The 15,627-nt window shown below is 41.0% G+C and overlaps 1 protein-coding gene across 6 annotated transcripts in view; it reads left to right on the top strand.

The window, feature by feature from the left end:
- The window catches only part of ARHGAP21 (Rho GTPase activating protein 21), a 109,438-nt gene extending 100,023 nt beyond the window's left edge, over positions 1-9,415 (top strand). For all 6 annotated transcript variants that reach the window (XM_082193733.1, XM_082193732.1, XM_082193734.1 and 3 more), the window contains 7 exons: positions 1,209-1,282; positions 1,372-1,461; positions 2,697-2,822; positions 3,014-3,055; positions 3,438-3,543; positions 5,406-5,437; positions 6,805-9,415. In XM_082193733.1, the coding sequence (XP_082049859.1) occupies positions 1,209-1,282; positions 1,372-1,461; positions 2,697-2,822; positions 3,014-3,055; positions 3,438-3,543; positions 5,406-5,437; positions 6,805-8,526 (2,192 nt within the window). In that variant the 3' untranslated portion in view covers positions 8,527-9,415. The remainder of the gene's footprint in view (positions 1-1,208; positions 1,283-1,371; positions 1,462-2,696; positions 2,823-3,013; positions 3,056-3,437; positions 3,544-5,405; positions 5,438-6,804) is intronic.
- The last annotated feature ends 6,212 nt before the right edge of the window (positions 9,416-15,627 follow it).

Raw genomic sequence — 15,627 nt, 5'->3', positions numbered from 1 at the left:
TTTCCTCTGCCTGAGAATCCTGAAGAGCTGCTGCCAGTCAGAGTAGACAGTGCTAAGTTAGATGTAACTGTGGTATAAGGTGGCTGTCTTTGGACCGACCTGCACAAATTGTGGCCCAACTCCACCAGTCATATGTTGTAGGGTGTCAGAGGTTTGGCTTTATAAGCAGGAGCTTTCGTGAGCCCCCGTGAGGTTCCATTCATGGTTGTTGAGTTGTATTTGGGTGGGCTGGTCACAAGACATGCAGGCCTACTTGTAGGCAGGTCACAAGTTGTTGCTCACAAATAACGTGCTCAGAACTTGTTGCTGTTTCTGCAGTTGTTGCTTTTTAGAAGCCCTGCTCCTGTGCCTTTTGAGAGCAGCTTGAGATAGAAATTGAGCCAAGGCTTCACCACCTGCAGTTTATGTGTGCCAGATTCCACAAAAAAGGTGGTTAAAGAAGCTGTTAAAGGTGGAGTTATATAGCTCTTGGAGGTTATGGTTTATATTAATATATAGTCTTTTGCAAAAAAAATATGTGCATGTCTGAGAAAAATCTGAATTTGAGTTGCTAGTCATTTGACCCTGGTCAATGAATCACTTAAGTAAAATCTATACTTTGATTTCAGTTTGGGAAACTGTTGTATTTTTTTTCAAAAAGAAAGAGGGGAGATTGAAATCAACAAATGCTGGAATAGGTTTGGACTTGGTTGTTTAAGAACAACCCCCACCCCAGACAAATCTTTCCTTATTTGAAAGTGAATAGTTACAATAAAATTAACCAGTAGCATCTAGATGATCTGAAATTTATCCTAACATTGTCAGATGTAGTTTTATTCAGGCAGACTCTGTACATTCATTATGGTTTTGTCCAAATGGAATAGTTTCAGATAAAGTACAAATGAATGACAGGGTATAATTTTAAGCCTCATTTAATCACTGTTTGATAGAAATGAAGTGTGATTTTTTTACAATTAAACTTCACATCATGTTATTAGAACCTCTTATGGAGTAAATTTATAGCCTATATAATATGTTTTTGTTGAATTTCTAGTAGACAGGATACAGGGATTCAGGCAGGCTGAATCATCTGCTTGCTTTATGATGAATTTATAATGTGTATTCCACTCCTTTGCTCAAGTCATATTGCATTTCTTTTCTTTTCCTAATAAAAAATCTGTTCGATTGTATATGATGTCCTGCAATAAAATAATTTTTTTTCTCTTCAGACAAATATGCAGATTTCATAGATGCCAATAGAAAAGTAGATCCTGTGGAACGACTAAAAACACTAAAAAGGCTGGTATGCTGATTTTATATACCCACTTAGGCAAATTATTTGTGGTTATGTATGATTCTTTTAAAGCTGTGTGATATAATCATGTGTTTCAGATCCGTGATTTACCTGAACACCATTATGAAACACTCAAATTTCTCTCTGCACATTTGAAAACGGTGGCAGAAAACTCTGAGAAGAACAAGGTAGCTGGATTATGTGTTCAGAGGGTTTATATTCAGGATTATTGTGTTTCAGGGGTTTTGTTTTGTTTATCAAGTCATAATGACAGCACTCTGGTTTTCATGATATTCAACATAGTCCAGACCATTTGGGCCCTCACTATATTTGAACCTGTGTTCACTTTTTCCACTTGGCGAGTTTTCAGCCATGGTGTGAGCGTGGGGAAAACCTGTGAAAAGCAGGTGAAGAAGCATAAAGGGACTTTGAAAACTCATGAGCTGCTGTAAAATAGTGGCCACCCCAACTCTTAGTGAGCTGCTTTCCAGTTGAAGTTTGGGGGAGAAGAAGGAAATTCCAAGCCTGAGATGAGGGGGATGGGGATGGGGAAGTGTTGTGTTGAACCAGAGATGTTTTGCTTTATTTCTCCAAAGATTTAGACCTTTTCCAGGAGAAATGTACCTTTTAGATTCAGTCGGGAGCAGCTGCAACTCACTGGTTAGCTTGCAGAACTGCAGCTGCCTAGGAATGTTGTGTGTGCAGCATTGGCTTAGAGCCTCAGAACTTCTTAGGGGAGCAACGCTGAGCTCTGCATCTTTTGCTTGGGAGGCCGCTGAGAAGGGTAGGATTCATTTGCTAACATTTGCGGTTCTTTACATCCTGAAGAATCATAGAATTGTGGAGTTTCAAGAGACCCCGAGGGTCATCTAGCTCAACCCCCTGCACTACAGGAATCTCAACTCAAGGTGGCCACCCAACCTCTGCTTACTCCCAGTACGATTAGAAAATGGTGTGCTAAAAGGAGCCATGTTTTGGACACTTGTCAACATTGGGGTTGGAGGGCAGGAGGTTGCCAAGGGTTGCTATGCTGTTCTTTAATCTGCAGAGTGAACAGTTAGAAATCACTAGTAAAATTTGCCCTTTTGCCAGAAAAAAAACATAAACTGGGCCCTGCTGGATTAAACAAACTTTTTGCCTTTCCCAGCATCCTTTCCCCCACAGTGACTCACCAGACCAGATGCCTTTGGGAAGCCGACAGCACATGCATGCAGTAGCGCTCCTGCTCAGGTTTCCCAGGAACTGTCATATAGAGGCACATTGCTTCTTATACTGGAGATAATACCATGCCTAGTAGCCATCGATAGCCCTATCCTCTATAAATTCATCTAAAGTCAGTCTTTGCTTTTATAGATGATGTGAAAGTATGGAACTGCATTCCCTTCTGCAAACGAGTAAATCACATTTGTTTTCTTATTGTCAGATGGAACCAAGAAACCTGGCGATAGTATTTGGTCCAACTCTTGTGAGATCATCTGAAGACAACATGACACACATGGTTACCCATATGCCAGATCAATACAAAATTGTAGAAACACTTATCCAAAAAGTAAGTGAGTTTATTTCGCTGTCCCAGGAAAAATTATGCAGGCAGAGCTGCTTGCTTTAGCTAGACTGGGTTTGATTCTGCTTCTTCTTTTTTGATCTGCTCAATCCTCCTTTCCTTATATTTCGGCGTCGTCCACATTTTCATGATTTCACTTTTGTGGGATTTTTCACTTCTTTTATTTTAAATTGTAGCATGACTGGTTTTTCGCAGAAGATGATGCTGAAGAGCCCCTTGTAAGTACTGACCCTTAACTATTTGGATTCTGCCTCTCTTAATTTAGGCCCAACAGTAAAGTATCTCTACAACGAGCACATATTCTCCATATGTGTGAAACTTGCTCATCACAAGCAACTTTCTACCCCTCTACTACCGTGCAGTAATGAAAATAGCAGATAATGTGCCACTCACTGTGAAGTTGTCTCAAATAGAATAGTTCCCCCTCTCCATTTCCCTCTGTTTTGGGGGCGTGCCCCCCCTAAAGTTTTACAGAAATGTTCGATTTATTGAGGAATTGGTTCTTAGGTGAATAATTGCAGTTTAGTAAATACTGTTGAATCGTGATGAAGCCTCTGACTTTGACACAATGATGAAGAGATCTTTGTTTATTAACTGCAGACAGCAGTTCAGGAGGAAAACACAGTAGAATCTCAGCCAGTGCCAAACATAGATCATTTACTTACCAACATTGGAAGGACGGGAGTATCTCCTGGAGACGTATCAGGTAACTCTTGCCTGGACAGTGTTAGTCTGTAGGCTAGAAAACTCTCTTCTAATGATTTGTTATAATCTTCTATTTCCTTTTATTTGCTAATAACTTGATTTCCCCCAATCTAAATGATTGAAAGTGTTTTGTTTAAAGGAGAACAATGGTTAGGCATGTTGCATGCATGTTCTATGTTCGGGATGCATTCTTGGACAACCGAATTGTAATTCTTAGACCATGAGAACTATGCATGCTCACGATTGTGTCATTAACCATGGTTTTTCGTGTAATTCTTACCACGAGGTGAACAGGATTCCTGCTAGTGTGTAAGTGGTCGATGGGATGGCAGAAAGCTTTAGCATCCACGTTCTGTTCAAATTGCACTGATTTGCAAAGTCAGGAAGGCTTAAAGTTCACTTTGTTTGAAAACTAACCACAATTTTTCCCTAAGTATTTTGTAATAGGGTATGTTTCATATTTTGCTAAATAAGTTGCTTCTATTTAATGACTGCCACCTTATTATTCTGCTAAGTACTACTACTGTTGCAAAGCTCTTACTCTCTTGGTGACGTTTTCCCACACTGCCACCATAACTGTTTCACTAACCAAGCATGTTGTTGATCACAAATGTTATCCCTTTGTTTCTAGTTTGTGTTTTAGTCCGTAGAAGACTTTTTTCAGCATTTTATTGAAACAGTCCCTCTATCCTGATGTTGAAACAGGAGAAGTGGGAGGAGTCTATCACACGGTGATGTCACTAGTGGACTCTGTGATGTCACTTATGGACAGCTGGAACTGTAGGAAGAAGGAGGACTGTTGCCCACATTGTAGCTGCCTTGTCTGCAGAAACCCCCGTTTCTTGTAAATGCACAAAGAATTAGTTGATCTGTACTGTAAATTTTTTTCTTTTAAAGAGTATTTGAACAGATCAGTGCTACTTTTTAAAAGTGTTTCTGCTGTTTCTTGTTATTTCTGAAGCAGACCCTGAGGAGAAATAGCATGGTATGGTCTACCAGTCTTTCTAGTCATTAGCCATGTGTCAGAAGGGGCATGGCATGGGGCTCAGCTCATGAATTCTGAGGTTGGGATGGGGACCCCCTGAGAGTTTGGAGAATGGCAAAGTCAAACATCGTTTGGTCACTGTGCTAGCCTATCCTTATCCCCTTTATAGCTGTTTAACCTCTGTCCTCGTTTTCTGCCAGACAGTAAAATTATGGTGTCCATTTTTCCATTTCATAATAGCGCTTCTTTTTTGAGATGAGTACAAAACTGATAGCTGTGGAAATCTAGCGAGCGACAATTTGAAATTTCCTTAATGTGTAGCTCAGAGGAGCACCTGAAAATGAAACTGGGGCGCCTTCACATGTAAACCCCAGTGCAAACAGTTTGGCAGCATACAAACATGACTTGCCAAAAAGAACCTTTGAGAATTGTTTCAGAAGGTAGCCAAAGGCTCTTAAAAAAATGAAAATAAAATTGTGCATGTCATTTACAGGAGCGTACAGAGTACAATCCTGAAAAGGTCTCTCAGCTGCGGTTTTGCAGGGCTGTGTATTAGGACATTGAATAAATATTAGTATTTCTGTTCTGCTTTATTTAGAAGAACTTGGCTCCTTTGCCATTTCTGTCATTTGAGCTGATTCTGCCTACAACTCACGGCATCCTTTCATGGCGGTGGCTTTCTGTGGTGCAGCTTGCATCTTTGTGAGCTCTTCTTATCCACTTTGTTCTGATTATTTATTTATTTTGTTACTTGTTTGCTCTCACATTTTGTTCTGTGCTTGTCTTCTTTCATACGTCCGGCATTGTCTATAGAGTGAGATCAAGCTCTGTGCAGTGATGACTAAAGTGCTCTATTTTGACTTTCTCTCTCTCAACAGATTCAGCTACTAGTGACTCTGCAAAATCTAAGGTAAATCATTGCACTTTTAAATTTCCTTCTAGCTAAATATTTATCTGCTGTGTTACTTGCATACAGATGTGGGGAAGTAGACAAATGCCACACTCCTGGTATTTTACTGCATTTCAGTGCAATCCTAACAATGTCTATTCAGACGTAAGTCTGATTAAATTCAGTGGGTCTTTCTCCCAGGTGAGTAGGGTGAAGATTTGCAGTTATAATCTTCTAAAGGTCAAATCCACAAAAGGATTGAAAGTCTTTTATTGTAAATATAGATTATATTGCAAAAGGCACCGGCAGCACCACTGGTGCAAGAAGAATAGTATAATAAACGGAGCACTATACTGTACTGTAATTAAAGGGTTTGAGTACATTCAGGAAAATATATGTAATATAGTTAATGATAAGGTCTCTGCCATGGGTGTCCATTTTCTGTTTTTTAAATTACAGTGGTTCCTCGCAATATGAATGCCTCGCAAGACGAAAAACGCGCAAGACAAAAGAGTTTTCCGTTTTTTGAGTCGTTCCGCAAGACGAATTTCCCTATGGGCTTGCTTCGCAAGATGAAACGTCTTGCGAGTTCTTGCGAGTTTGTTTCCTTTTTCTTAAAGCCGCTAATAGCCGCTAAGCCGTTAATAGCCGCTAAGCCGCTAATAGCCGTGCTTCGCAAGACGAAAAAACCGCAAGACGAAGAGACTCGCGGATTAATTTTGTCTTGCGAGGCACCACAGTATTATTATTATTATTATTATTATTATTATTATTATTATTATTATATTGTTTTTATGTGTTTTTAGCATATTTTGTACATCACCCTGAACTATATATGAAAGGATAATAATAAATAACAGCAATAATAAAATATTTGGAAATTGCAGTCATGAATTAGCATTAGAAGATAGTGTTACTGTTTGGATATTGCATACATAATATCCTGACTTTCAAAATACATTTTAATGATCATCTTTATCTATTCTGACAACTTTTGGGGAGGGAAATATCTTCAACTGAGCAGATCCTAGTAGAACTCAGTAGGAAAAGGCTCTTCAGCCCACACTACCTTCCTTCTGATATTCTTCCTCATGTTTGCTCTGGGTAGTTTATTCCTAAGACAAAGGGAGCCATTTCAGACCAGATGACTGTAGATCTGTGCTTATTAAGTAATTGGTGAATTTATTAAAGAAGTCATCTGGCCCATTCCCGCTCAGTGACAATGGTAGAGCTTTCTCACCTTGCCCATTTAAAGTAAGAGTCCAAAAATGCTTCTTTAGGTGACACACATTTTAAATGTAAGCTTTTTTTGTGTCAAACAAAACATGGGTTTTTGTTTCCTAACCTCTGACGGTATTTCGTTTTGTTTACTTGTCTGTCCCATACAGGGTTCTTGGGGATCTGGAAAGGATCAGTATAGCAGAGAACTGCTTAAGTCCTCCATCTTTGCAGCAGCCAGTCGCAAGCGGAAAAAAACAAAAGAGAAACCGCAACCCAGCAGCTCCGAAGATGAGTTAGATAATGTGTTTTTCAAGAGGGAGCAAGGGGAGCACTTTTGCGGCAGCTCGGCAAAAGATAACCCACCTAAAGAGGAACCGGAGAAGGAAATGGCAGGGAGAAATGTGAGAACGGTAGCTCCAAAGGAAAAAGAGAGCAGTCTTAAGAAGCCTTCTGTGGCAGCCAAGGGGGAGGCTGCATTGCCAAGTAAAGAGTGTGAGCCCCCGGAAGACCCTACAACACCTTACCACCAAAAATACATGAGATCGCCAAATCTCAGCTTCCGGCTAAGTACCCAGAGAGATTGTGTGAAACCACCTGTTTGTCAAGCCTCTTCTCAACTGGAAGAAACCGTCTCTGACTCAGGCACGATGCTTAGCACTTCTTCACAGGCTTCTCTGCACAGATTCTCCTGCAAAAAGTTGGCCAACCCTGGTGAGTTTTTAGCAGCTGATGTCAGCTCCATCACTTCTGATTACTCCACAACTTCATCTACCACGTACCTAGCTGGTTTGGATTCCACCATGCTAAGCCCTGAGGTGCAGTCTGTTGCGGAGAGTAAAGGAGAGGAGGCTGACGATGAGAGAAGTGAGCTGATCAGCGAAGGTCGCCCTGTGGAATCGGACAGCGAGAGCGACTTCCCCGTTTTTGCCACGAGCTCTGCAGTGGAAAGGCTGTTCAGGGGGAAGGCGCAAGACGTGGCAAAGGGAAGCCGGAGGAACTCTGAAGAAAGCGAAGTCAGTTGCACAGAGGGAAGTTCAACGCCCAAGCTGGACAACCGCAGACTGTTTAGCTCACACAAACTTATTGAATGTGATACGCTATCCCGGAAGAAATCAGCCCGGCACAAGACAGACAGTGAAGGCTCCGGAGATGCCAAGTGTGAGAAGGAGTCTCCAGCGGTGACCAAAATGTTTGACATCATGAAGAAAGGAAAGTCAACCAGCAGCTTAGCTGCGTCGGCTAGAAGTGAGCCTGAAAAGCAGGAGCCCACATGGAGACTCAAGATTACAGACAGGTTAAAACTGCGGCTCAAGTCGTCCGCAGATGATATGTTTGGAGTAGGCAGTCAGAAATCGAACTCTGCAGAGACCGCCAAGAGAAAGAACATCAGGCGAAGGCACACTTTGGGAGGCCAGAGAGATTTTGCTGAAATAAGTGTTCTGAATTCTTGGAAAGTCCAAGAGAAAAATCCCAACCGGGAGAAAGACGCTTCAGCCGTGAACCGGCTGAAGCCCAAATGCCCAGCACAGGACCTCTCCATTTCAGACTGGCTTGCACGAGAGCGTCTACGCACTAGCACAACCGACCTTAGCGTGGGGGAAAGCGGAGAACCCAAGCGGGAGAACACTAGCAGAGTAGCAGATTCGTCAAAGACAGACCTCTCTTCATCTGCAGAGATGTGGGCAGAGGAAGGTGGCTTTTCTTCTAGTAGTAGTTTGACTCTGGTTCCTCGAACACCAGTGTCAGGATCGCTGCAGCCACTAGACCATGTTAATGGAGAAAGCTACCAGAATATGAACAAAAGCAACTTCAGCCCAGCAGTTGATGCCCATCCTCATAAATTATCTGGGACCCAGGTGGTTAGATCTCGATTCTACCAGTATCTTTGAAATGGAGAGAGAAATTCAGATGTCCACTACAGCAATTCAATTAGCAGCTTCTTTTTTAACACTTTCCCAGTTTTTCTGTATGTGTTTATTTCCCCCTGTATGATGTTACTTTTGCAGCTCTCAAAGGAGGTTTGTTTCATCTATATGCGCTGTGGAAAAGGTCTTTATGGTGCATTAATACAGCCACAATATTGGGTGGGAGGGTAGAGTCTAAAATATATATATATAAATAAATATATATAAATATATAAAAATAAATTTATTTTAAATAAAAGTATATTTGATTGCTGCATACACATGTGGAACAAAGCATCTAATGCAACATGTTATGTAATGTGTACATGTTTTTTATGACTGACAACTGGCATTAGTATGCAGGAAAAAAATGTTCTTTTGGCTTTAGTCACTAACAAGTGCCTCATCAAAAAAAAGAGTTCATTTGGTTTGTTAGGGTGCCATAATAATTGTTAAATTAGAGGATGTTAATATAAACAACAAATGAATACATTTTACTGGTAAGACGTTTCATGACATTTTACAAATTTTAACACAGGTGGGTACAGAGCTTCCATTCCTTAGGCATTCCAGTTGGATTTCTGAGTTTTATATTCCAGTTTTAATACAGTTTTTGAGTTTTATGTGACTTGAATTTTTAATCTTTCTGTAAAATAAGTAACTTAAATGTATATACTCCATCTGTATCTTTTCCTCAGATACCAGATTTGATATAAATGTTGTAACATAGGCGTGTAGATAGTGGATCCTGGATGGAACTGGTTTCTTTTATTGAGAATATAATTCTGCATGAAGACTTTAATGAATCCAAATCTGTATCATGCCTGTGTGCATACCCGCTTAAAACACTGGAAATAAAATTGTTTTGATGGTTCTTTGCATGGACTGACTTTCCTTAAAGGGGGAAGAATGAAAAATGTCAAGTTCATATAATCTAAGTTCACTGACTATACCCACCCAGTAATGAGAAAATGAAAAGTGGTTGCCGAAAAGGTCCATGATGTAGGAAATGGTTATTAAAATGACAAGAGAAGGCTTGATCAGGGCTTGTTTGTGAATTTTATTTAGGGATGGGGCTGATGGTTTATCGTGGATTAATTCTTTTGCAGCCCACTCTTATTGTCATATTGTTCTTGCAAACAGAAGCCTCAGTACTGAGAATCGCTTTGGATATATCAAAGGCCTTTTGCGGGTTTAATGGGCGTCTGTTTTGTTTGGATTGTAAGGACTTCCAAGCTCTGCCACAAGTTACTTTGGGGATTTTGGGTGAGGTATGCCCTACTGTGAGGGTGGATGGTGTTTGGAGGAGATAATTTGACATTATCTCCTCCAAACACCACCCAAGTACCATTGGGCAGGTGAATCAGGGCAGATTCCCATGATGAAATGATAAACATGTTTGCAAGATAGAGGACGGTGTTTCTTGCAGTCTTAAGTCTGGAGTCTCGAGTCTTAAAGGCCTTACAGTAGATTCTCTTTTGTAGCTCTGAGCTGAGGTATTATTCTCAAACTTTGAGGCATCTCAGACCCCACTCCCCAAGTCTCAAATCAGGTAACAGGAGTATGGCATGATGGACATTTATTCTGGATTAACACAGCACAAAGTCTATAAGACGTGAAAGCAAACTCCTTGGTCACCTCACTGTTCAAACCTCCATGGAAATTCCAGTTCCATTTGTAGGAAGCCATTGCAAGGACATTTTTCTTCCCTCCACCCCACCTCCTCTTCCCAGTTACTAGGGGTAGGAGGATTTACAGTACTGCAAGAAAATAAGGACTGGTTCACGTATGCATTCAGTTTTCACCGTGAGGTTGCTGTGGTGTAAAAAATCCCAACTTGCATGAGCAGCAACTTGACATAAATCCGTTGCTACATGCTATAAGGCTGTATTTTCAAGCATCCATCATAAACACTGTGCTATTAGTTTTCAGGGACAGGATCCCGATTCATTCAAGAGCTGTGGAGTGGATGAGGTGGTTATATATGTATGTGTGTGTAGAAATTTATACCTTCAGAGTAGCTGGTTGACCGAAGATGGAGACACACATGGACAAGTGCCACAAGTGTTTTTGGTAGCTGCAGACCAACACCATTGTGTTGCATATTGGGGCCAATTCACACAATGGTAGCAGGGTGCTTCGTTTCTATGTAAGCTGATGGAACTTGTGGAAAAGAGCGAATAGAAGTAGTTTCAGTAGCCTGCAGTTCAACACATTTTAGAGCTGTTTGCAATGAGTCATAATGTGCGCCCATACAGCTTTGATCTACGGGCTGTGCTCTCCTGACTGTACCATGACCTATTGAAATGTGCTAGGCCAGGGTTTAAAAGAGAGTTTGTTCCCATTTTGTGGATTGAGTTCCCTATGGAGATCAGTCAGGTACTGATGATGAGGTGCTTTCATAGACAGTTAAAAGACCTTTCTACTTACCTTGGTGTTTCCTGACTGTATGCAGTTCTCTTTTGGTTCTTGAAGCTGTAGTTGTTGAAATTATGACTCTTTTGATATTTGGAATGCTGGTTTTAATGATTTTATGTATATTGTGAATTGCATTGCGATTCATAAATGTATAAGTGAAAAGCAGTATATAAATAAGCTTCTTTGCACAAACTTGCTTGTATTCAGTCCAGATTGGAGTGAGGATGGGATGTGGAGAGAAACAGTCCACTGTGCCCCTAAGAGTTATGTTAATGAACCCTCATTTTAATTTAGTTATGAAGTGATACAGCTTCAGACTTTTATCTCTGATGCTTTATGCAGAGTGTATGTTCGTAATTATGATTCTATATGTGCACACCCTCCTTGTTAGACTTTCTCTTTGGTGTTTTATAATCAGCTGCCTTTCACTGTCACATCTGGGGCCAGCCCTAACTTTAGGCAGAAGATTTTGAGTGTCACGAGATGTCCAGTGTCATCTCATACTCAATATATCCCAGTCCCACTTTATCATACAGCTGAGCAGATAGAAAGGCTTCTTTTTGTCTTTGATTCTTCTGTCCCTTTGTTACCTGTGTGCCATCCTTTGTCAAGTTCTCTTGCTTCCACCATTTCAACGTTGCAAAAATACGGCCTTTATTCTCTGCCCCTTTGGTGAAAACCCTGGTTTGAGTCTGTTGCGTCTTGCAGCCTTTTCCACTTGGAACGGCCCATGTCTCTCTTATCCAAACCACTACTTCCAAAATGAACTGCCCCCCCCCCATTTCCTTTGATCACAAGACTGGCTTCCTGTCTGCTCCTAGAGCCAATTCAAGCACTTAGTTCTTCCGTTTGATGTCTTTCATGGTAGCTTCCCTGTCCCTGCCCTCTTCTCCATTTGCCATAGAGGACTATGGTCCACTACAGGCACAAGCATCCCTGCCTGTAAAGCCTTCACTCTTACCACTCAGTCACCTTCCTCCACTATCTGAAACTATATTGCTTCCTCTACCCTTTTGGTCTTTACTGCATGATGCCAGTTGTCTCCCGTGTTAGAGGCCTCACTGGCTTCTGATAGATGTCAGTCATTTTGTGTCGCTGGTCTCATGCTGTAGAAGACACTCTTGAGGATTCGGCAGGCAGCATTACCTTCAGGCTTCTCTTGAAGAGCATTTTATGCCAATAGGCCTAGGCAGTTGTCTAAGGTGTTCTTGACTGCTGAGCCATTTCAATGATTATTTTGTGGTGTTTTAAATCATGTCATGTTTTGCTGTGTACATGTTGTTTTGTGCCACCCTGATACTTTATAATATGGCAGCATATATATTTTATTTCAAACCACTCGACATCTGTCTCCCTGTAAGCCTTTGGAACACCCCCTGCCCCAGATCTCATGCCTTACTGTAACTGAGTATATGCGACGGAAACACACTGTTTGCCTCTTTGTGCCTCTCATGTGCCAAATTTCAGATTGTCAGGTCCTTAAGGGATGAGCCCTCTTAGATTGTAAAGTGTCACACATGCTGATGGCAATTGTGTTATTAATAATATACCCCGAAATCTGAAAATTCAGGTGCTTATCAGAAGTTTGTCTTGGTATTTGCCGTGGCGTTTGGATTTATGTCTACTTTACCCAGACCGCAGCATTTCCAGGTTCACCAAGATTGGTCAAAAGATGGATACCAGCAGTCAGTGCTTTTTTTAAAAAGAGGCACTGGCATTCTTAAAAAACAAGAGTTAGCCAGAATGTCACCACCATTGCTTTGGGGGGGGGGGAAGCTCTGCCCCTCTCTTAAATCAGAGTTCTCAGAGTTATCCCTGCTCTAGGCCTTCAGCAAATGCGTAAAATGTACATGTTCAAGGGAGAATTTTGCCCAAGGGCTGCTTGATTTGTGGGTTGATTGTGCTGGCTCTGCTGGCAGAAACATAATTTTGTTTTGTAGCTTTGTGTGTGGACTTTTAAAATGACGTTGAGAGCTGCCTCAAGCATTTGAAGAGGGTGGATATAAATAAAGTTAGTAACACTCTGGAGCAATGAGTGGTTGTAATGCTGAACAATTGGTAATGGTGGAAGTTTCCTAAAACTCTTCCCCCAAATGGTAAAGGTGAGCCTACCACTCACCTTTCCACTTTTCTGGTAGCCTTTGTCTACAAGGAGTAATATCAGCTAGCTGGACATGGGGCTCTCAGAACCTTAAAAAAATTAAGGAACTTTCACATGCTGCATCAGCACCTAAGAATCCATCTTCCAAGTGAGCAGAAACTTTTTCCTGTAAACTGAAATTGTTTTTCAATCTTACTTTATTCCTATATAGATAATAGATATGGATATTTATTTATTTATTTATGCAGCGGCAAATGTAGCCCATCCACTGGGTGGACTGATATGCAAGAACTTTATGTTTGTGACTTGCTCTTAACAGAGTGTTGTTTTACTTGCTTCCAAAGGTATGCAGTTGCTAGATGTGTGTGATGGAAGTATCAACTATATAATTTGGAAAAGTTGTTTTTTCACTATAGATTTGGACACTTCTTACGATATTGTAACCAGATTTTGCGTGATGGTTCCTGAGATCAAGGAGCAGGTTTTCTATTATGTCTTGAAGTCAGGTGGCTGCCATTTTGGATTCAGATGGGAGACCGTTCCTTTGAAAGCTGCACTAATTTAAAAACTATTGGCTCCTTAAAATTCCTGAACAAGGTCACGTAAGAGGCTCCTGTTCACTTACATTTTTGCAGATTGCAGTATTGGGCCAGCATGATAATCTGCTGCACGTTATTATAAAACAAGCAAGACAAGCAGGATGTTGTCCCTATGTTAGTGGCAGCCACCACTGTGGTAGCTGCCGCTAACTGGGGTGCTTGCATAACAAAAAAAAATTTGAGACAGGAAGCTGCATTGGTCCTCAGCTTCCCATCATGATTTCCTGCAGCAAAATGGCCACTTGCTGCCCTGCTGGATCAAGCCATTGGCCCATCCAGTCCAGCATCCTATTCCACCCTCCAACCAGAGGCCTATGGGAAACCCACAGGTAAGACCTGAGTGCAACAACACTCCACACATGTGATTCCCAGCAGCAGGCATTCAAGGGCCTCCTGCCACAGGCAGTGTATAGCCTAGTAGCCATTTACGCACTGTCCTCTGTGTACGGCTGGTGCTGGCCCTACCATTAGGCGGGTTGAGACAGCTGCCACTGACAAAATGTAACCTGCACATGTAAAGCTAGTGCATTTTGGTCAATGCATGAAGTTGCTCACCTTTGTATGTGTTTATAGCAAACAGCAGACACAACCCACCATGACTTTAAAGTGCTTATGCCCTTTTCTTTCAGTGGGACAGACTGAAGAATATGCATACTTCTCCCACTGAAATCAATGGGACTAAAATGTGCAATGGCTCCACCCAAGTGCATTGGGGGCTGGTATGAAAACTATGAAATAATTGATTAGTGACAAAATCATACCACAACATAAGCATGCAGCCCTTTATTTTTGCAAAGGTTTTTTCCCCCGCTTCTGTATTATAGAGTTGTACAAATAAGATATTTACAATAAGAACCACTCGCCTTGCCACACAGGTTGCTTTTTGAAACCCATCCCTGCCCACCCCACCCCCCCTTGGCAACTCCCAGTTGTCCCTCACTGACCTTTTCCCAAAGTGTACTTGAGAACCATGCATAAAATGGACCTTTGGTGTCGAAAACTACTCTTGTCTGTGCCCAGCCGCATACTGTACTTATATTTTATATTTATATATTTATATTTATATATTTATAATATGTACAGAGGTTTTTCCATTATACAGAACAGTACAGAAGTATACACTTTTAAAAAATAATCCACATGGTAGTACTACATGATTTTTACCCAGGTCTCAGTAAAATGGAAAAATGAAGGAAGCAAAAGGGAATCAGCAAATGCCTAAATGAAAAAACCATTTTTTTCCTTGGCATTGCAAATTATTATTAAATATAATCTGAATGGCAGTGCAATAGGTAACGTTGCCTCCTACCACGTCAGTCTCAGTCTTAACTCTTGTCGCTTGTGCAGAGGAAGGTGTTCAGCATAACTATCAAAATGTACGTTATAATAGTATCAAATGTTTTGGCAAAAAAGATTTCTGAAAGTAACCATGAAGGGTTTTTTTTGTTTTTGTTTTTTGACAAAAATAGAAATCTGTAACAAATTTGGATAACACTAAAATAAAAGAAAAATATCTTAGTTTCAGTTTTATAATTTTGCATTATCACACGATGTTTAGTTCTCATACTTAAAAATAGCTTTATACAAAATAACTCGCTTTAATACACTTTATTTTCATGCTTGATCCATTTCTGTGCACTCATACTTCTGGTTTCATTCATACTCCCATTGTACTTTTTGTAACAGTTTCTGGCTGAAGGGAACCCAACCACCCCCCACCCTCACCCTCCCCCCTCTGGCATTTTGACAGCAGCAAATGCCTACAAAACTACTTTTTGTCTCTCACTTGTAATAACACAGTATTTAGCACAAGTTTCGCATTTCCGCCTGAAACTTTACAGTACGCACTCCTCAGCTGCATGTCAACATCAGCAACTGAGAAGATTTTGTCTGCAACTTGCACTAGCCGATATAGAGCTTTTAAGTTGATTCCTTGGTGACGGAGGAAGATTGGGCGGGTTTGCTGAC

The sequence above is a fragment of the Podarcis vaucheri genome, assembly GCF_965113315.1.
Source record: "Podarcis vaucheri genome assembly, chromosome: 12".
Classification (NCBI taxonomy): domain Eukaryota; kingdom Metazoa; phylum Chordata; class Lepidosauria; order Squamata; family Lacertidae; genus Podarcis; species Podarcis vaucheri.
This window is presented reverse-complemented; position numbering and strand designations above follow the sequence as displayed.